This window comes from Chaetura pelagica, unplaced genomic scaffold (assembly GCF_000747805.2).
Source record: "Chaetura pelagica isolate M959 unplaced genomic scaffold, ChaPel_1.0 scaffold63, whole genome shotgun sequence".
NCBI classification, from domain to species: domain Eukaryota; kingdom Metazoa; phylum Chordata; class Aves; order Apodiformes; family Apodidae; genus Chaetura; species Chaetura pelagica.
The window spans coordinates 2,567,803-2,590,499 of record NW_009952896.1 but is presented as its reverse complement, the minus strand read 5'-3'; the positions used below and the strand labels follow the sequence as shown (position 1 = coordinate 2,590,499).

The following is a 22,697-nucleotide window of genomic DNA, read 5'->3' as shown; positions in this document are numbered from 1 at the left end:
ACATTACCCCCCTTCCCCCCCCCCCCCCCCCCCCAGGTAGGGAAGGAGAGAGAGAAAAAGAGAGAGACTTGGCTGGATTGAAAACTAAACTACACAGCTTTAATTAAAACACTAATGAATGATGCAAGAAAATATATACAATTATATACAGGTATATTCAGGTATGGGCAAAAGCCTCTCACCTCCCCCCACCCCAGCAACTCCCACAGCACTTCCCTGAACTGGGAAGAGTCCCGAGGAATCCCGGAGCTGCTGCTGGAACAGAACAGAGGGTTATGGGGGTCAGGAGATCTCGAGCCTAAGGGTCGACGGTGATGGCTGAACAGAGTCCTCCCCGGACACCGGCCATGGACGGAAGAGAAGGGGAGAAGAAGGAAGGAAGTTGTCTTCTGTGATCTCTGACCTTCCTCTGAGCTTACGTAGATATATGGAATGGAATATCTTTGGCCAATTTTGCTGTCTGTCTAACTCAGCCTCCTACGGGGGGGGTCACAGATCTCCCCATAGTGTCTGAGCCGGCAGAGTGCAGGTGCGGCCTTGAAGCCTCAGTAGTTAGAAAAACATTTCACTGTCTTATCAGCCTAGCAGAACATGCTGTTGCTAGCTACAAGAAAGCTCACTGAAGGAAAAAAAAATCAGTAAAAAGAAAAATTGGCTTCATCCTGGCTCAAACCAGGACAACTTAGCAATCTGGTCCACTGGCTGTCCAAAGTGTGTGCCAAATAGCTTTAGCACACTCATGTCCTGGTCCCCGCCAGACCAGTAGAGTTGGCATCACTGCTGTCATTCTTTATTCTCTGGTGGAGTCAACAGAAATACAGATGACCCTACCTTTCTTAACAGTAAATAAAGGTTTGGCACCCTCAGTCATGATCTGAAAGAACTTCAAGGTTTTCCACTGAATCATCACCACCAAGACTATAGTTTTCTGCCCTTCAATCTCATTCCTGACAGTAAATGATACTTATGGTCAGACAGTTTCAATTTTTTTTAGGTCTTAAATACTGCATAATAATAAATGCAGTTTTGCAATGAGTAGTGACCATTTTTATTTACTATTATAGGCACCTTGATGAAATGTCAGCCATAATAGCACACATATCAGGAAAATGAAATCTCTCCTGCCATTCATCCCAAAATCTTGTTTTCAAAAAGTATATCAGGGATCATTTAAAGTATCATTTTAAAGGAGGGATATTTTTTCAAGCTGGACAGACAAAAAATAAATAAATTAAAACGTGAAAATCTGTTTTGTTGCACTGGTTCAAGCAAGCCATGGAAGTGTAATGTTATGTCTGACTTTTCGACCACTGACAGAATAATCAAGTAGATGAAGCATCTCAGTGAATTACAGCACTGTATTGAGTTTTCTTCCAAAAAGTCAGAAAGATCAAACCATCTTTGGAGCCACTGAGATTGAGGGATTCCATTAGATGCTGCCTCTCTTTCCACTCTTTCTAATAAGATGGAAACTTTTTAAAAAATATGTGACAAATGACTACTCACTGCAGAAATAAATCACACACCACAGAGTGCAGCATTATTAATAGTGCAATAATAGTAATAACTTACTGTGATACTTAAGAAGTACTACTAGAAGCGACACAGTAGCTAAAAGTATTTTTTCTAATGGAGGCTAAGGGACAGACCTTCCTTTGGTACCTTATAAATAAGTGGAAGATTAAAGGAGTCTGCAAGACCAGTCAAGCACACCTCAAAAATAGCCTGACTTTCTAGAAAGCTAATAAGCAGGCACTGCCAGTAAAATGCTCTCCATCTCCCCTGTGTGACAATATTTGGATAGTTCTTTAGTTAATTTAAACTAGAGTGAGAGGACACTTAGATGCAGTAAAATACTCGAGGGGAGCATAATGTATGATAATCCTAGGAGGGATATGACATGGTTTCAATTACCAGACTTCTGTTCTCTTTAGCAGAATGCTTTGTGAAAACAAAAACTGACATCATATGGGTTCATATTCAACCAGCATATACCATCACTATCTAAAAAAAAAAAAAAAGAAATTAGTCATGAATGGTCAATTCAATAGTTCTTTCAGGTCTTCCTATTTAGTTATATACCCATTTTTGGAATAAAAATTTTAGATTATTTTATAGGTGTCTTTAAATATATTTGTGTGTTTGTGTGTAGCACAAAGTCTGTAGCAAAAGTTGGCAAAGAAGTAACTTGGATTTCACTAAGGGTGCAGCTGCTGAGAAGTAGTGAAGAATCTATATCACAATTATTTAGCATATTTTAAACATTTGAACCAAAATATCATAGGTATTCTCTGATTTGAATGGATGAATGTTCTGGTTTGGTTTGGTGGGTTTTTTGGTAGTGTGGGAAGGGCCGCAGGAGTGGCTCGGGAAGCTCCCCCTGCTCCAAACCCAGCGGAGCCATTAGAGGGACAACAGATGAGTCTCTGCGATTAACATACAAAAGACCTGAGATAAGAGTTGAGAGAATGACTGGGAGAAGAGCTGTGCTGGGGAAGGGGAGCAGTGCTGGTGGTTGGTGAGGAAGAAGGGGAAGAAGGTGTCATAGCAGAAGTTTCCCTGCAGCCCATGGTGAGATGGCAGCTGTGCCCCTGCACTCACGGAGGAACGTGGTGGGACATTATCTGGGGGTGCCAGGAGGGGTGAACTTGGCCAGTGGACTTGGATTTTATGGTCAGTGGACTTAGACTTGCTGCCAGTAGATTCTGATTATGCAGCTTTGGAAGACCCTGGCATCAGGGGAGTTGGCTGTTCCCAAAGCAGCCCATGACTCTGTGGGAAGCCCAGGCTGGAGCAGCAGCTCTAGACCTCGTGGGGAAGCAGGGCAGGACTGTAAGCAATCCTTCTTCCTGAGGAGGAAGGAGCGGCAAGAACCACCAGCCTGTGAACTGACTCCAAACCCCATCCCCTGTCCCCATGTGCAGCTGGGGGGAAGGAGGGAGAGAAACCGGGAACAAAGTGATTTGGGCCCAGGAAGAGGGAGGGGTGGGATAACATGTGCAAGCCCTGCTCTGTGTGTGTCTGTGTCCTGTGGGTGTTTGATTAGTGTGAAATTAAATTATTATTTTTCCCCAAGTTGAGTCTGTTTTGCCAGGGACCTTAATTGGTGAAGAACCTTCCTTGTCCTTTGTCTCGACCCATCCAGAGTGGGTTGTCCTCCTCATCCCAAAGTGAGTGGCGGGTGGGGAAACTTGAGTGAGTGGCCATGGGGCTGTTTCTTTGTGGTCATGTTGAGCTCAAACGATGACATTATTGGCGAGCCAGCCAGGAGAGAAAAAGGATCACGACAATGAAAAACTAAAAACAAAAAATCCTTTAAAAACAAAATGGAAATGAATGCAAAATACCCACTAATTTACTTTCAATATTATTTTCTTGGCTATGTTTACTTATAGCTTTTTATAGAAGAGCAGTCTTTTTTTTATTTTATTTTTTCCTTCTAATTAATGATATAATTTATGGAAATTATAGCTAATTAATTGTTTTAATGGATGAAAATATTTATTACCTGCATGATCACTGATTGATTTGTGCAACAAGATCTCTAAAAAACAACAGCCATAGGAAAAAAAAAAAAGTCTGTAACCTCCATAGTTACTCACACATTCCTACACAGTCCTGGGTACACTGAGATCACATGTATGTTTGGAAATGTGTGTATATATAATATAAAGGTCTCTTGGTAATGGCATTTACCTTAATGAAAATCCAGAGTACAGGTACTTAAAAAGACAATCACCATGGAAATTTCCACAATGGAGTTTCTGCTCTCACACTATTACTATATCCAGAATACAGAATATTTCTGTGACTGCTATGTAAATGTGAATGACAGTAAAGGCCAAAATCATTCTATTGACCTCTTTTTGAAGAAAGGAGTTACAGAGTATCCTCATCCACCAGAAAAACTGTATCTTAGCAAAGTTAAACATAAAGATGCCAATAGGTATTTTGTAAATGAGTTTGTTCTTTCGTGAGAACAATGAATTAACAATATCTGAAAGAGCAAGAGGAATTAGGCAGCTCTCAGACCTCTCTCTCTCAAACCTTCCAAGGCCAGTCTGCTAAAGGAACTTTCTCAGCTCATGAATAGTGACTGACACTCGTGCTGTCCTCGACTTGATTCCAATATAATCAGGTCTCAAGACTGAGAAACAAATAAAACTTCCATTGCAGTTTTTCATGTGTGATATACAAGAGACAACTGTTCAGACACTAAAATGACTTTTGGAATAAACCTATGTGCCAGCTGAAGCTGAGGAACCACAGTTCCTGTCAACAAATGAAGCCCACAAATGTTTAAAACCATGCTCCTTTGTGCTTCTGCAATGCTCTGTTGTGTGTATGTGCAAGTCTGAGTTTGCACAGGTTCCTACATATTAATGAACAAGGCTCTTTTGTTGTGCAAATTCCAGCCTTTGCATTTTGATGACTTCCTTCTATGTTTGTAGAGTACACAGACACAGCATAGAGGATATTTCAAGCCTCCTCCTCAATCAATGATACTACATTCTATAAGCTTTGGAGAAAAGGAGGATTTATTTGTGCTCAGCATTCTTGCTGGCTAGATGGTTCTCTGTGCAAAATGTGGCCTTCTGGGTTGCCCTTTGTGAAGTGCTTAACACTCTCCTACTGTCTGTAGATAATTAGGTGCCTACTTTCAGCATTTTTAATCAGGTCATGCAAATAGGCTTGGTGAGGTACAGATGCAACACTATTTAACTGATAAAGTAGACACCCTGGCACTCACTGTAAATGGTATCTATAGAAAAAATGAAGATCATTATGAAATTTATTAGCAATATGTATATATGTGTTTCTGAGTTCTACTGTTGATTTATTTATTTTTTTTCAAGAGGGGACTGTTTTACTTTTCAACTCTGATGTTTCAGTCCTCTTATATTTTGAGGTAGAATGTTTCATGTTACTATGACTCTTGGAGAGAAAAGGACCTGCTGCTGGGGCATCTCAAGTTATCCAGCAGTGCCATATGAAATTAATTTTTATTATTGCCCACTGTGGAATTGAAAGGTTAAAATGTAGAGTTGAAACAATAAGTGAGACCTAATGTGATTAAGAATGTATAAATTAGTTTGTCTGCTTATTCTCTGTTCATCCATTACACAGCAGTAACCTTGTTAGTCATATTCAGCGCTGGGAATACTAATGCAGCAATATATGCTTACAGCAGAGCTATATATGAAAAAGGGACAATTAGAATACAGTAGGTAAATTTCAAATCCTCTGGGCTCAAGCATGGATGTGAAGCCATCTGGAAACAAAATGGTAGCTGGTTTCAAGATATTTTACAACAACATTTTGATTAGGACATACAACAGTATTAGAAAGGGAGAAGGCAAACCATATACTTCAACTGAAGGGCACAGCTCATGCTATTTCAGGACCATCAGAAGGAACAAAACATGCTCTCTGCTAATACATTAGACAAACACAATATAATTCTTAGTGATTTCATTAATAGCTTTGTAACATTAGAAATATACCAATCTTATATGGATATCTAGTGTTAAGATGAAAACTAGTGCTGTGCCCTATGGGCTGTAAAATATGCAAATACAAGGCACTTCTATAAATATCACAGAGATAATGGCTTTCCTTCTCAGTTACAGGTCTTTTTGGCAGGTGTTAACTGGACACAGTTTAGGGGATTTTCTTTCTTACTGCATTTGTTTCATTCAATGCAAAATTCATAAGTAAATTTACTGTTTAGGCAACGGTGAATTAATGAATGAGTGATCTGCTCATTCCTATCAGTTTCATATTCATACATTTGTTCATTACTATGCTATATAACTTCAGCTGTGGAGCTTGCTGCTCTGTTCCAGGAGTCACCAGCTTCTCAAACTATTTGTGACAAAATTACAGTTTCAAAAAGGTAACTTTATTCTTTCAATACATTGTCTTTTTTGAGATGTTGTTGTTTTTCTCATAAAAATTAAGAGTTTTCACAGCAAAGTAGAATGGCTGAGTCAGTCTTTGTCAGTTGGAGAAAACCTTCTGTAAGTGTGTATATCATGACAATTTTCAAAACAGGAACTGAAAAGAAGCAGAACATTTTAGAAGATACAATATAAAGTTAGGATAAAGAAGCTTGTATATCTCTTCTTCTCTCTACTTTAATAGATTATACTGTGGAGAATTTCATTATGTGTGAATTTTGGTGGAACTTGCTCTGATTTATCAATCCTAGAGTAGTCTGGGAGGGGCCTTGGCAAAGAGAAAATGCAATGGGCACTTTGTAAATCACTCACAATGGGCTGTATTAGTTTTCACTAGTAAAAGGTTTCTTAGATTAGGTATCATGATCAAAACCAGAGTAAGAAACCTGTACATGAGTTAAATGCACAGCTCCTTTTAAAGTCGCGTTTAAGTGAATCAGATGACTAACATAGAACTTGTTCCAGGTCAAGAATTTGGCAGATGGCAAATCGAGATTTTGCATGGGAAAGGAAGTAAGAATGGAACTAGAATTATCACATATTATAGTATAACCTTGGCACTGCTAAATGTCATTAAATAATTTAACATTTTCAATGGTAAAAATTGCTGCTTTTCTTAAAATTATAGCTATGTGATACTGAAGAAAACTACAACAAAACAACAAACAAGGGGGGGAAATTCATGAGTGAGATTCATTTTTTGTTTTTAAATTATTTTCAGATTTTAGCAATACACATCACTTCAAGAAAGGATATGAGGAAGAAAGGAAGAGACAGTGAGAAAGACAATACAAAACCACAGAAAATTAATATCAAAGATAATTAGGGTTTAAAATCTTACAAAGAGGTACAGCAAGAAAAGGTCCTAATAAACTCAGCTATTAACTGTGGGATACTGAGAGCTCTGAGCTAATTTTTAAGTGGGATGAGAAATCTGATTTTTCAGCTGCATGAGTGTTCATACAGCTGCACATCCCAAACTGACTTAGAAATTCTGTGACAAGCTTTTGATTCATAATGATGAGCCTATGATTTATAATGATCATTTATAACTATTCATAACACATCATTTATAATTCTATGATAAACCTGCAAAAAATTCAATTCACAATTTAGATAATCCACCAGCAATAAGGAGTTGTATGCTTTTCTTCACAGTGGTAGAGACTTGAGTTCATACATATATCAGTATATAAAAACCCTTACATATGATGCTCATATGTAAGGAGTCTTTCCTCACATAAGGGAAAAAGAGGATACTAACTATAAGTGTTAACTGACTAATACATTTCACATCAACACCAAGAATGGCCACAGAGGACATACAGAAAAATGAAAGATTTCAGTCAGATGTAGTGCCTGAAGAAAACACTGAACTTTCTGCTTCAGATAACCCTAGCATTTGTGCATCTACCACTGAGAAATTGAGTATGTCAGCCTTGGGTTGCACAAATCAAAAACATATTGATAAATTCTTATGTCACCACTCTGCAATGCTTGGGCTTAATATTTTTTCTCCACCAAAGAAACAGATTCTAGATCTTAGAAGTGACAGAGAATACTGTATTTCACTAGATTTTCTTTGATGTAGAAAAAAACCCAAAATCAAAGGTAAATAAACAGGAATAGTTTAGTGTAGTTCACTGAGTATCTCTGAATGCATAGAGCAAATAAACTTGGAAATACCTGAAGTAATTTAAATTTCAATGTCTTGTCTACAAAATAGAAGAAAATGTAGTTCAGAAAAACATGCATGTCATGGAATGTGTCTCCTGTTCTCACAATTCCAAGAACATAGCTACTTCCTCCACCTCTCTCTCCAGCTGCAAACTTACAGTACTTGCCAAAGCTTGGCTGGGGCTTCCACAGCTCATCCCATGCTTAAGTGACTTCACCTTGACTTTTGTTTTGTTACAATTTGTTTCAATGGGAGGGATTTATTTTCTGAAATAAAGTGATACCAAAACTGAGGATGGATAAAAATCACATAAAACTGACCTCTGAATGTTCATGCAAAGCACACACACATATATTGCAGAGCTGCTAAAACTCAGTAAAACATAAAAACCTATTTAAAAATATTTCCTTTAAAGCAATTGCATCCATATAATATTTAAACCTTGGGGAAAAATTAAAGCAACAAACACTTTTACTGCATTACATTCTCGTAAGCATGGATGAGTGCTTCACTTCTGGTAAGTCAGAATGAATTGGGAGTTTACTGTATTAAGGTAATAGGAGATCAAGGGACAAAGAAAATAATGTTCAGAAAGATGAGAAAGATGCTGATTTAAAAATAAAAACCTAAACAAATCAACAGCAGATTTTAAAAGTCACAAGTGTTGCCCTATATAGTCTTCAGATATTATTGAAGATACTGGCTTTCCCCCAGTCCTGTTTTTCACCTCTTTGTTTTTCTGCCAGTCTCAATCTAGTCTTTATACATTTCAAAATCAGACAGATAAAGCAATTCCAAGCAAGGAAAAGGGAGGAATCTGATGAAAGACAGTAAGGCATGACAGATAATGGCAGAGCTAGCTCATAATAATAAAACAAAGGAAAACCACTTTTTCTCAGGTTGTGTGGTCCTGGATGGTAGGGAAAGATGATATTCAGGTACTAGTATGGAATTAAAATACTGTAGAATGCTTGAAAAAGCAGAGAGATAAAACTCACATTTTACTTAAATATATACAGTCATTATACACAGTTTGCTAGCACTGATGTGCCACAGAGAATAATGGAGCAGTACAGAAAGCAAAATGTAAAAAATAGAATTTCACTATGATATTGAATGACTTATTTTTTCATAATTAAAACACTGTAGAGAATGACACCCCAACGTTTTGAGACATGCATAAGAAATCAACTTCAAGTGATTAATCTGAATTACTTTTAGCAGCATAATTTTAGTTAATGACAATTCCCATTTCCAAAGACAGTTCCCTTCAGAATCAATTAAAAGAAGTGGGTCTTCTACTCACAGCCAGACACACTACTCTGAATAAGCAAACATTAGTAAGTCTTCAATCATTACCTTTTTATGCAAAAATAACCCTTTTCCCTTTAATAAAATGCATACTTGCAAACACAAATCTAGCCCAAGAGCCAGATGAGTAGGATATTCACTAAGAATGAGACAAAGTGAAATCATAGTGGTTTTGTTTGTTTGCTTGCTTGCTTGTTTTTTCCCAAATAATGTAGTGGGTTTTTCAGTTATTGTTTTTGGCATTTTATTCACTTTCTGGTATTGCGTAGTTATGCCACTTGAACTAGTTTCCCATAAGGTAGTTTGAGGCCTAGGGGAAGAAATAATTTAGCAAACAATTCTTACTAAAATTGTATATTTGAATGAGTCCCACAGCTTAATAATTGAAATTACATTGAAACATGGGTCATCTGTTGCCAATTTTTAGTAAAACAAAATAAAACAAAAAAGTAATGATGTCTTCATGATTTTTTATGGTGAAGTCATCACAGAAAAGTACCAGAGCACTATAATGCTCTTGTGATGTCAGTCTGGATATATGAAGTTATGAGTTTAGTGGTAACTCCCATCTACAAGAAACTGCAGAGGAATTCTTATCATTATCTTCATAGGCTGTAGGGTACTTTCTATCCATATTTTTGTTTGTGATCACCAACTGTACTTTTGTGAATATTTGTTAGTGATATTAAATAAGTATATTTTGAAATGCATACAAAGATTTTTAACAAGACAGTGTGACTAATCCAAGACTGTAGAGACACTTTAATTTCCCAGATTGCTTCAGAAAATTCAAGCTCTGCATAGAATAGTAAAGCAAATTTAGAAACTCTAGAACTATAAAATACAAGATGTTGCATCATCACCAAAGACAGAGATAAATGCAGAATTATTTCTGCACAGAAAAGGCAGTGGACTTAATGGCACAATATTAAATGCATTAAAGTGAAGCAAAACAGAGCTCCACAGACATTTAAAACTGATCTGAGGATGGAAATGGCAATGATGATTAAAACTGCAGACAGAAAAAAAGAGCTTTTTTAATGGACTCACAATGTTCTTGGTACTCCTCCTTGCAATTATACTTTAGGGTGGCAATCAGTCATCAGGAATACCCAAAAAGAGTAATATTCACCACTATGGAAGTTGTTCCACTCATAATGTGTGATGAGCACTTTCCAAGTTCCAGAAATATTTTTTTCTACATCAAAATTACTCAAATTATACCACACTAGTGTTTAAGCACAGTAAGATCCATAAACCTTAAAAATGACAATTCAACTACAGTTAAATAAGCCAGAGGAAGCTTCAGCTTATTTTAAATATTATATATGTCACTGTTTATTTCAAATGTATTAAACATGTTGAATATATAGAAATATAATACTCCACAAACAAAAGTCTATAGGGAGGCCACTTATTCCATCTAAGGCTAATCTAACTTATCAGACCACTTTTCAAAAACTACTGGTTATTTCTTCTTCCTGCTGCTTCTCCTTAGCTCTTACCTTCCAGACTCAAATGTGAACCATGTTGAGTCACGTCCATATCTCCTCAAAGAGCTCAGAGGCCACATGACCAGCTTGACCTTGGCATTGTGGATGTCCCAGAGATAGATGTTTTCATGTGTAATCTGCATTGTACATTCCCCATAGATATCTAAATTTGGTGTAGGCATAAGATATACATTGAATCGTTCTGGAAAATAAAAAACACAACAAACAAAGCAACACAGAATAAGGCATCAAGAGTTTAAGCAAGATTTTGTATCGGGGAAAAAATTAAGTAAAGATTTTAGCTACTGATGATTCAGGAATCAAGGCCAAATTTCTAGCCTCCAACAGAGGTGAGGATCCATCTTCGTGTTAAGGTCCATGACTCTTTTCAACTCAAAATTTACAATGTTTTAAACACTGAGAGAGTTTCCTCTCTATTCTCTAGATTTGAAGTATACGTATCTTGGCAAAACATGCGTGTACAACCATTGTCTCTTAGAAAAACTGGCCTGGAAATTGTAAACTCAAGTTTAATTATTGAAGCTTGTTAATAATCATGCTCTTTGTATTCAGTTTCTATTTATTTGCCAAACTCATACACATTTGTCAAGTTAATAATGTTTTAAATAAATTCTCTTGTTTTCTTGAAAAATCTGATTCAACATGCTCTGTTATTATGGTCATGACATCAGTTGCTATCAGCTGCACTTCTACTGCAAAGTGCATTCATTGCAGTAAGAGGTCAAGGGCATTAACAGTTTTCTGAAGTGCCTGAATTGTATGTGATATAATAAGAACATAAAAACTACCCTTAAAACAAAAACAAAAAAACCCCCACATGATATAAAGCACCATTAACTCATATGGAAGGAAGTAAACCATGGTAATAGCAAGAGGATTTTAAATAAATGTGCAATTTTCTTTGTAGAATAACTAGTGTTTAATGAGCTGCTTCTACAGAGAATGAAAAACTCAAGTTATATTTCAGCTTGTAATGCTGGAGGTGCTAGCCTGTATTTCAAATCTAAAGGCACTGAAATCTCAGGGCTTAATAGCATAATATGGGAGAGTGCAGCTGATTCACCACTTCCTCTCACATTTTCCTTTCATTTCTGAAATACAATAGAAATGCAAAATGTCAGTGCTACTACACTGAAGGATGTTGACAAAAGATGAGAGAATGAAGTATGAGCATGACCAATGCTCATTCAATAAACACTGCTGGGAAAATGTACTTTAAAGGGACACATGACAGGAAAATAATCTCCAATTACCTACTAAATGAATGACAGTTTGGTGTGGAATATTTTTAATCCCGCATTTGCACTGAATTTTCTCATGGTGTCTGCCTAAAAATTAGGAAGGAATTTAAAGTAAACAGAGGAGGAATAAAGTGAGATACATTTATTGTACCAGTCAAAATGAGATGCAGCTTCCAATTGTGTTTGACGTTCAATATGACAGTCGCTATGTCTCAGTTTTCTAATCATTTAAGATAAATACAAATCAGTGAAAATTTTGTGAATAAGTAAGTTAATATAAAATATCTGTGTGTGAGTGAATAAAGTAGCAAAAGTTTGGCTGAGGAATTAACGGAAGCAGAGAACTTCTGGGTGAGCTATAAGAATTGCTGTCCTGCATAGCTATAAGTAAACTTGTCATCCCCAATGTTATTCTCTTTCAGTCAATTTAACTTTGTCCTAGTAGTGACTCCCCAATTGATTCATTCAGCCTTGTAGCCATTCAGCCTCTTCTCCCAGGCTTTAGTTCTCATTAATCACATGAATGGGTGTTAGTTCTAAAAGTTTCATTTTATGTCTAAGGTCCCAAGTGTGAAACTCCTAACGTTTTGTATAAGTCTTCTGACACAGAGCACAAATAGGTCAGCAGGTGCAGCTGAGATCACTACAAAGAATTTCCCCTAGAAGTCTAACCTCACACCCACTGAAGTAAATGGAAAGGCTTACATGGGAGAATGGGTCAATGACTGCATTGCAAAGGGAATGGTGGAGAACAAGTTAACTTATCCTTTGCAATGAAATTATCTATGTATATATGCCCTTTTTCAATATCCATATGTCATTGTGACAGTCATGCAAAAATGCCTATGGGTATGGAGGTGTACTTTTATAAAATATTAGACTCCAGTTTTACATCACCATGCTGTTACTTCCTGTGACTTACCTCCTCTATTTAGAAGAAAGATACAGATGACAACATATGAGCTGGTCCTCTCAGCTTCCCCTGTACATTACATGGGATCACATGATGTGTTTATGGGGGAATAAAGCTGCTATATGAGAACAGAAATCTTTCACTGACAGAACACCTCAGACAGCAGAGTAAATTGAAAGGTGCAATTATTTTCTGAAGTAAACATTAAACTGTTGTGTTGAAGGCACAGAATGTATCTTGTTTTAGAAGTTACCAGGATATTATTCCATTAAGGGTATTCAGGACATACGGTATCCTCAAACTATCAGGAGACATTTGTTGACTTTGCATGGGAGGTCAGTGTCTAAGGTGTCACAGACTAAACAAAGTATGTCTGATCAAACTGAAGATCAGCTGCAGAGTAAAATGTAGCACCCCTGGAACTTGTTCAAATTGGCAGGAAAAGCAAATATACAAACATATGTGCTGGAAAAAATTGAGGATGGATATATTTACTTTTGAAACAAAAACTTATTCATGCTTTCAAGTAGTGGGAAACTGAGGACATGGAATGGTGTGGATATCATTAAATGATTTTAGGAATTAAAACTCAAGGTTCAATTTTTGCATTTCAGAAAAGATTTTAACAGGCATCTAGGTAATGGTAATACAATAATTAAGTTTTTAGAGCTAAGTTTTGCCCTTAAATTCATATGGGCTAGAACAAACATTCCTAAGCCAGATTTGGGAATCTCAGCTGAATTGTATTACTAGATCTTCTAAATCACATTGAATAAGACACTTAGATTTGCCATGAGCCAGTCACCATCTGCATATGAGTGGGATGAGATAATGACAGTTAATTGGGTAGTAAGATTAAGTAAATAGAAGTTAATGAGGGACCCAGAAAATAGGGAGATAGAAGAAACCAAAGGATTAGATGTTATCCTCTTGGACAAGACAAGGCTGAGACTGAGCAGGTGCTTTTCTTCAGCATTCAGCATCATTATTTTTCTCCCTTCTTTATAACTGCTGAGAGCAAAGTTCAGAGACTGGGGTAACTGTGATGAGAAAAAAATGCTGACATATTACTACACTTACTATCCCACTCTTTTCAATTTTAACTGCTCTTTCCCATCTCCTGGAATCAGAACAGCAATGCCTCATCATACACTTTGTGCATGTAAAAGGTGTCCAGTATTTGGGCTTTGGCAAGAATGAAAATAGAAAGGCTACCAAAAATAGATTTTTTGGAATTGTTTCACTGTTAAGTAGTAATGTAGAGGAAAATCTGAAAAATGTCTGGGGTAACCAGCTGTTAAAACTGTAAACATCTTTATTTTTTAATAAACCTGGTTATATTTGGTTTATTAAAAAGAAAAAAAAAAGTATGAAAATGGATTAAGGATAACAGAAGATTAATAAAAAACATGCAAAATACATTTATGTAGTAAATCACAAACAGAGATTCTACAGACCCTAAAAAATGCCCTAAAACAAGTCAGCTCTTTGAACATAATTACAAAGTCTCTATGTTTTGATTCTAATTTATGATCTCAAATATAGCTTAATGAAATAACTCATAATCCTCTTCTGAGGATTCAAGGACATTGTTCACTGAGAAAAGCTCCATTTTTACTAACAGATACTAATGAGTTTATTGCAATTAAACCCAGGAAGCAAGACTGCTGTGTGGTGGAATATTTATAAATAAAAAAGGTAAAACTAATGTTATATAAAAAAGGAAACATTTTACAAAAGAAATAATTCCACGAGATATTAATTTAAATATTAGGCATGGACCAAAAATTTTTTAAAAAATCAATTAGATTTCAAACTTTTTCAGACTTCTAGAATGAAAATTAGCTTTTTAAGTAATAAAAAAAACCAAAAAAAAAGCAAAAGCAGCAGTTTACACATAATAAAAAAGCATTCTATTGACATCACAGGCGTAACATCAAAAATAAATGAGCTACAAGAGCAGAAAATGGAACAGGACTTTTCTTCAGCTTAAAAATTTGCATTTTGCTTATTTTCTTCATTGTTTACTTCAGTTTTATGGGTAACACTTAACAGAATATTATTTGATGTAAGTGTTCAGCAGTTTTAGTGGTAATATTCTGTATTCAAAATAGATAGGAATAGTGTTCATGAAAGAGTGAAGTGCTGTTGAAGACTGCATTTAGTAGCACTGTCTACATATAAGGCTTTTTTAACCAATATTGTATTGAATATTTCAGTTTATTTTTCACAGTCAACATAGTCTGTCATTGTATACTTCCATTTGGATTACCTCTTTATGACTACTTCCTTTAATAAAGAATGAAAATACAGTGACACAGTAGAAACAGTGATATTTTGGAAAAAAAGAAAAAAAAAAAGAGCATGGAAAAATTCTAGATATTATGACAACTAGGAAACTAAAAATATTAAACATGTATATTTGTTTCATTGTTATATTTTGAGGTATATTACAAATGCTTGAAATATTGAGAGCTGTAAAGGAAGTTTCAAATTCTTTCAAATGAGGACAGCACTCTAAATTCATGTTCTCTTTCCTAGCAGCAGCTTGAGAAACCTAAGGAATATGAAATGTGTGTTTAAATACCACATGATATTGCTTAAAAGACTACTTGTCAAGAGTGTTGACAGATCCAATTGAGTCCAGATTTTCTTTCCTGGAGTTATAACTGTGTATTATGATTTGTCTTATCATTGTATATACAGGTCCATAGCCATTACACTAAATTTATTATCTGAATAGGATCATGTAGTCTTTACTGCTTTTGATTTAATACTACATTTGATTCTTTGTCAAATAACCTAAATGGACATTCATAAACAGTAAGAGACTGTGTTTGCTGTGAAAAGAAATTTAAAGAGAAACAGGGTTGTTGCTAAAAAGCTGAGGAACACAAGCAAATCACTTAGATTTGCAGGAGAGAACAGGTAAATTGTTTGGAAATTAACTGAAGCTTCATTTCAAATCTCACTTTTTTTGGAATCTGTTAATCATTCCAAAGTAAGCAGCCATTAGTTGTGAGCCTTAAATTAAAAAGAAAACCACCAAGGAGTAATTTCCCACACAGGAGTTGAAACAGTAACATTTGCAGTTACACTTCTTGGATGTGATAATAGAGACTAAATCCTGTCAGAAGCTTTCTGTTACTGATGTGCTTTGCACAAAAATTGTTTAAATGTCTTCTTTATTCTTCTTCAAGACTCAATAGCCAGAGGTCTCTGCTATAAGCAGTGCCGATGTGTAGCTTGGCTTTTCTGGCTATCACCACTACATAATTGCTTGGTGCTGGAGGGTCAAGCAATAGTGCAACCACAATAAAATAGATTCCACTAGCACTTACTGAACAACTCAGAAGTACAAAAGAATGGCTTTTTCAGATCACTGCACTGCTGTAAATTTTTATCTTCATATTACAGAAAACGCCTGATGAGCGTATGGCCTTTTAGACTTGACATTTGCACGCCAAACATAAATTTTGTCAGGCTTTGGAACAAACTGTTTCGCAAATCATATTGTTGCATTTGTGTCACAGAAAATCAGGTGTCTTCCCTTTCAAAATCAAAAGCTCACCTCAGGAGAAAAATAGTGAGAGCAGAAAGATAAACAGGATCAGATGTAACCAATAGAGGTTTAGAAAAATCGTAGAAAAACATATATTCCTTGCCAAAGATTTTCTGAAATGTGAGTTCTTGGGTATAAAATATATTAGCAACACATAGCAATGGGTTTTTATGACCCCGGAACATGCACAATGACAATGAAGAAAATTATTATAAATGTTGCAGACTAAAGGAACTGGCAAAGATGGTCATAATCATAGTCACAGGGACTAAGACAGAAACCTACATAACAGAAAGCTTACTGCTTTTTTCAGAGATAATCAGTTTGGTTGATCCCTTCAGGGAATACCCTTACAAGCACATGACATTCACCATGCAAGTGTCCTCTAAGAAACAGAATGGGCAAGCAGTTGGACAGACTAAGTTCGTAGCAGATTTAAAATATTGTTGCTAGGAAAATGTAAAGCAGCTCATGAAAAAAAAAAATAAAAATTAGATTAGTTCTTTTACAATCAAGGAAGAATCTTGAACAAAGTTTAAGCCTTGCAGAAAATCTTTAGGACAAAGTAACCTTTCGAAAAAGACAGAGAAGTGAGATGGGATTAATGGCTAATATACTAATTCTTTTGGGATTAATGGTATTAACACCCTGTCATATCATAGAGATTTCAACAGTATAATACCATTATTCAATTGCTTTTAGCCTTTAAGATGTAAAAAAAAATAATCTAAAACTGCAAAAAACTGACACTAGTCTTTATGATAATGCAAAGTGTGGTCTTGTTCATATACTAAGAGATATCTCTTGTTCAGTGATCTGAAAGAAAGCCTTCCTAGAGGTCAGGGAACAGAACCTGAATTAAGCTAAATGGTGAGGCTTTATGATTCTATTAGGGGTTTTACAAACTATTCTTCCACTTCTCTTCCAAGTAAACATTACTACGTCGACTAACTTAAAAGGAATTCTTGCAAGGTTGACATACTTGCAATATGTTTTGAAATAATGACATCCAAAGGTACCAGTGTACAGTTTTTATTTTACACAAAAGTAATAAAATGACCCCAAGAGTGACACAGCTGCCATTTTCACAATGAGCAAGAATGTAGACTTTTCATACATATAGTCACTTTTTATTACTTTAAAATTGGAAAGTTAACTTTGACCTTTCAGTTTCACTTCAACAAATGCTCAGCAGACTTTTGAAAAGCTTTTAGGTATCTTTTGAACTACAATTTCTCGTAGCATGGCTTTGAAAGCTACAAGGTGGGGCAGAAGTACAGGAAAATAAATTTAAAATTTGAATTTTTTATTAAAGCCCACCAAATGATTCCACCCTCCAACTACTCACTGTTTCCATAAAGCTGTTTTGCGAGGAATGACCCTGACAAGTTTGCAGAATATGGTAATTAGTACAAATTGAAGTCACTGCTCCACTCAACTCATTTTACTGCAGAAATCAGCTAAATAAATTTGAGTACGACTGCAGGTTCTTACAACACAGCCAAATTAACAGCATACTAGATTTCTTACCAATAGTAAGAATCTCTGCACTCTCCCCTCCTTTCAAGTTGATTAAAATGCTCCCAAACCAGAATTTGCTTTGCTTCTGAATAAGACAACTAAGAAGACAACCTTGAATTTCAAACATGCTGGAATTGTGCATCAAGAAGTTCAGGGAAGGAAGCAGATAGGTATAAGATCTACTTGTATGAGATACTGTAACTAAGGATTTATTTGAGCATGCTTGTCAAATAGATATACAGATTCAGCCACTTGGTTTAAAAGAACATGGCTAATGATACCCTCCATGCATTCTTACTAATGTGATTTGTACAACAAATACATGCTTTGCCTCTTTGTTTCCATTAATTTATTGACTTAGAACAATAAAGATGCTAATTATGTTCATACATGATGGTTGGTAGCACTGCAATTAATTTCTAGACTAAGGCAATTGAGACAAGAATAGTTCATTCAACAGAACTAATCTCTGTCTTCTGGAGGTCATGTGTATAACTGGATCTCTTTCAAGAACAGGATGAAATTTAGTATTTGTGATCTGTGCCCAAAAGCTGCTGGACAGTACATGAACTCACTGCAGAAACAGCTTGACGAATTATAAGTTGTTTTTCTGGTCACATCACAGGCTTTTGACAAGATGTATTCCCCATTAAATTTGTGAAGGACATCACCTGGTAACAGCTCTTTCTTCAATAGTGTGCATATGAGTTTCATAGCTACAGCCTATGAGCATATAGCAGATAAGATGCTTTGAGTGGTGTCTGATGTCACATTCCTAAAACATGAGTAGCTCCCCCTTCTATGTTTGTTAAGTAAACCAAGACTACAAATTAAATCCTGTGTCTCAGAGCAGGCAAACAACTTCGCAAACATTTAAACTTCTTTTAAATTGCACAGAACAATGTCTGATTTTTTAATAAAATGTCTTAATGATTTCTGCATGGTATTTTATTAAGTTGAGAGATGTCTGGACATTTTTATGAAATTAAGACAATGTAATCAATACAGTGCTATTTATTCTATAATTTAATTACATATTTTTATTTATAATTATAGTTGGCTTCATATTTTATGACAATTGAGACAGTTGAGTTTATTACTTTCTTTAGAGATATTGGATTTTATAAAAGCATCAAGACAGTAATAATCATTGAGTGCTGTAATTTAGGAAGGAATAAATGAGTGCATTTTGTGTTGCCCTCATGCTTATTAATAGGAATTAAATGACAGGATAATCACAGACTTTATTTTGTGATTGCCTATTCCATTCACTAGCATCCTTCCTGTGCACATGTCTAATCTAAAGTTCTATTCCAAATAGCCTTTAGAGGAAGACTCACAAGCTCAGGCTTAGTGATGACTAGCACCTGTCATTGCTGTTTTAACCTGGATTTGAAGAACATATAGATGACCTTCACTCCATTATTCAAGACAGGTATGACTTTAAAGCAAACACTGTTTTGCAGCCAAAAGAGGCGTTGATATGTTCATCACTGTCTGCTGAAAGCTGTGGAACAGCTGCTGGTTAATTTCTCTGCACAGAGGCCATTACTTCCAGAACTAGAAAAACACATCCACATGTTTAGTTACTGATGAGGTGCTTCTAGCTAATAGTAAAAATACTCACAAAAACAACCACAAGCAAAGATATCATGGGACACCACCTAAGAACCAATTTAGGACCAATTACAAAGTTACTTACCATTTTGTTCTCTCTGGACTCCAGCAGCAAGCAGATCTGGTTCCCCAAGACTTATATCATTGAGCCTGGTTCCTAGACACTCCATGCAAAGATGTTTGCACCATTCCTCTGCCTCTAGTTCTGGAAAAACAGAAAAAAATTTTTAGTGTTAACATTTACTCAAAACCAGCTAAAGCTATATCAATAACTTCTTACTGAAAAGCTTTATGACAATAAGCTTGTTTTGAAACATGAGCTATTACCACAAAGTTCCACACGTATTTCTTTGCCTTTATTTATGAACTTCTAAAAGGGCTGCACTATTAGAACTGCATCATCCATTTTCAAATTCCGGAATAGCAGGTGCAGACAACAAAAATGAGAAAGGAGTAGTGAGTTTTCAAGGCAGTATGTTTCTAACAGACTTTCTTGAAAGAAAAAATATAATTAAGAAAACCATTAGATTAAATATTGGAAATATTTACTGCTCTTTAGGTGAATCTGAACTAGTAAAGCACTTTCTGTTCCTAAATGTTCTAAAGCACCTTCTCGGTGTAAAAGAAAAAAACAACAAACAGTAATAAAAAGTTATTCAAATGCAAAACTTCCTTCTCTGCTGTACTGAATATCTATGCCTGTCAAATTACTCCGAATAATTAATTTGTCCAGTTCTGTCTACCTTGTTTTGGTTTAAAAGCAATTTGGGCATTAATTGGAACATTTTAATGAAAACTGAAAATCTTACTCCTTTCTGAGTACCATTGCATTCTATTGACATGAATGTGAGAGCTCATTATTTGCCAATCTACCAAGACACCAACTCCCCAAGGCATAACCCCCTGAGACACCACTGCAGCCCCTCCTCCATGCCTAGCCTCATCCTATCAAATTACCACACTTAACATCACAAAATCTCTGGCATTGATCAAACAAACAACATCTCAAGTTGGTATTCACACAGTGTGAAATTGGAACCAACAAAAAACATGCAACTAGGCTGACTGACTTCTATTACAGGATAGGCTTACCTAAAGGAAACTTTCTGGAGAGCAGGCTTGGCACCAGGCACACACCAAGCATCCATTGTCACAGTCAGTGTATATCAGAACATCTTTAATAGTGGGTGATTCCAGTAATTTAGAAATGTCTCTATTAAATAAACAGGTTTTCATTCCTATTTTTGGGGACATCTGGAAAATACTTCTGTGACAATCTCAACATAGTGTTGAAATTTGGAGAGAAAGAAAAATACTGCATGCAAGCCCTGAAGCATCTGGTGATGATGACTCATTGTAATTAACGAAAATTTATATCCAAGTAAAATCTTTCCATGCTTCATTGGTACGGTCCTCAAATCCTTGCCTGGTTAGGCATAGATCTCAAGTGACATAAGCTTTGGCTGGGCAAGAAAGGGCTATCAGCTGTCTGAGTTCCCAGGCAGACAGCTCAAATGATAGAGCCAGTTTTGTGATTTTTGTAGATTTTTAAATGGTCGTTGTCACAGAGACACAAAGAATCTGGCAATTGGGGGTTTCTCCAGAGCACTGCAAGCAAAGATGATTCATTTAACCTTTCCTGATTTTTTTTCAGTCTTTGTCTTAAAGACACAGATCCACAGAGTTGTTCTTCTCATAACATCCTCAGCTTCTGGTGGTAAAAGACAATTTTCTGTCAGTTTTATCTAGATGACATTTAACCTTGTATGTGAGAAGAAAATATTGAGGTACAGTTTACTGTTCCATAATACTTTTGCAGGTACAGCCTCCATGATCCAGGTAAAGAGAGAACAGGTGTATTTCTGGGCAGCACTAAAAACTTAGAGCTTTTACAAGAAATAAGATTAATTTTTTTTAAAAGCCTGTTGCCAAAATTCATTTTCTGCTCATGCATGAAGAATTTTCCCTCCTGCTTTCCAATCCTCTCTTTTAGGTTTTGCTATTTCCTCGGATATTTGTGAGGTCTCTTGACTCAGGGTGATGCCTATAAATCATACCTTCACACAGAGAGGGCTTCATGCCAGGGAGATGATAAAAGTGGACCACAAGGCTTGCTGCCATATTCTGGCAGCACACAGGGAGGGTGTGGGGAGCAGCACACTGGCATCTGGGTAAGCCAGACCCTTTCTCCAGGGAGGGTTTCCAGTGAGTCATGCAACAACTACTTCCAGCTACAGATAAACTTGGAGAAATCAATGCAGAAAGACTGGCAGCAGAAAGGTGATAGTGAAAATGTAGCCCAGTGTTCCCATGTTTCCTACCCTTCCCTCTCACCATTTCTTTTCTATATAAAACATATTACAGAACAATGCTCACAGAATGCAAAACTCTATATAAAGACTGTAATTTTTCCTGGAGGATGATCAGGATACAACATTTTCCATATTTAAAAAAATCTTTTATTATTTTCTTTCATTGTGCCTGCACCCAGGCTGAAAGTAAACATTCTGGAAATGTATGAGATGATGGTGAAAAACACTATACTAACCTTTCTAATTTTACAAACTTCTAAGGAGAAAGGAAAACATATGGGCATTTCCATAAATCCAGCTTAACATCAATATATATCCAAAAGAGAACTCCTATGTAAAAGCAACAAATAAATTCTATTTATATGTATTCTCAAACCGTATTTCCAGCAGACTTTTTTTGGGAAACAAAAAAACCCACTCTATTGTTCTAGGAAGCTGTTTCTTGTTTTCATCACCTCAACCCACTTGCCTTTCTCTATTACAGGAACATACAGATCTTGAAAGTCTGAATCCAGAAACTGCCTTTCAGAATGTTTGACTCTGGCAGTTTAATTTAAGCTGCTGCTTCTTCATTGCCAAACACTGACTATAAGACACAGATTAGACCATTCTCCAACTGCCCCATAGAAGAAACTTATTTTACTGTGAGCATTATAAGAGCACGACTATATTTTGCAAAGTGTAGGATATCATGTTTAGCTGTATAACTAAAAAATTGTATCTTCAAAAAATGGTCAACTTAAAACTACAGAAAATATAGTTTCAATGCAGAGTATCCTCCCAAAAAACTGTGAGGATTTGTGTCTGCTGTCAGAAACATCAACATTACCCACAAATGTGTTCATAAAGTCAAGGGTATGAGGGTACTGTGTTAAGTTTTACCTAATGCATTCTGATAGCTATTGCTTACTCACAAGGGATTGCCTTCAACCTTTCCCTTGACAGCCATGTGATATCTTTAGCAGCAGGTGAATTACCTTTCAAAGACAAAGCCATATTTCTCCTTTGATCATGTGCATCTATAAAGCATTTCACCTTTCTTTTTAACACATCTAGAATGCTTTGTGT

General features: G+C 36.0%; 1 protein-coding gene across 1 annotated transcript in view; it reads right to left on the bottom strand.

Moving 5' to 3' along the window:
- The window catches only part of DOK6 (docking protein 6), a 236,721-nt gene that overhangs the window by 77,998 nt on the left and 136,026 nt on the right, over positions 1-22,697 (bottom strand). Inside the window, exons 4-5 of the mRNA XM_009995634.1 lie at positions 19,403-19,522; positions 10,455-10,644 (exon numbers count right to left, since the gene is read on the bottom strand). Coding sequence (XP_009993936.1) covers positions 10,455-10,644; positions 19,403-19,522 — 310 coding nt within the window. The remainder of the gene's footprint in view (positions 1-10,454; positions 10,645-19,402; positions 19,523-22,697) is intronic.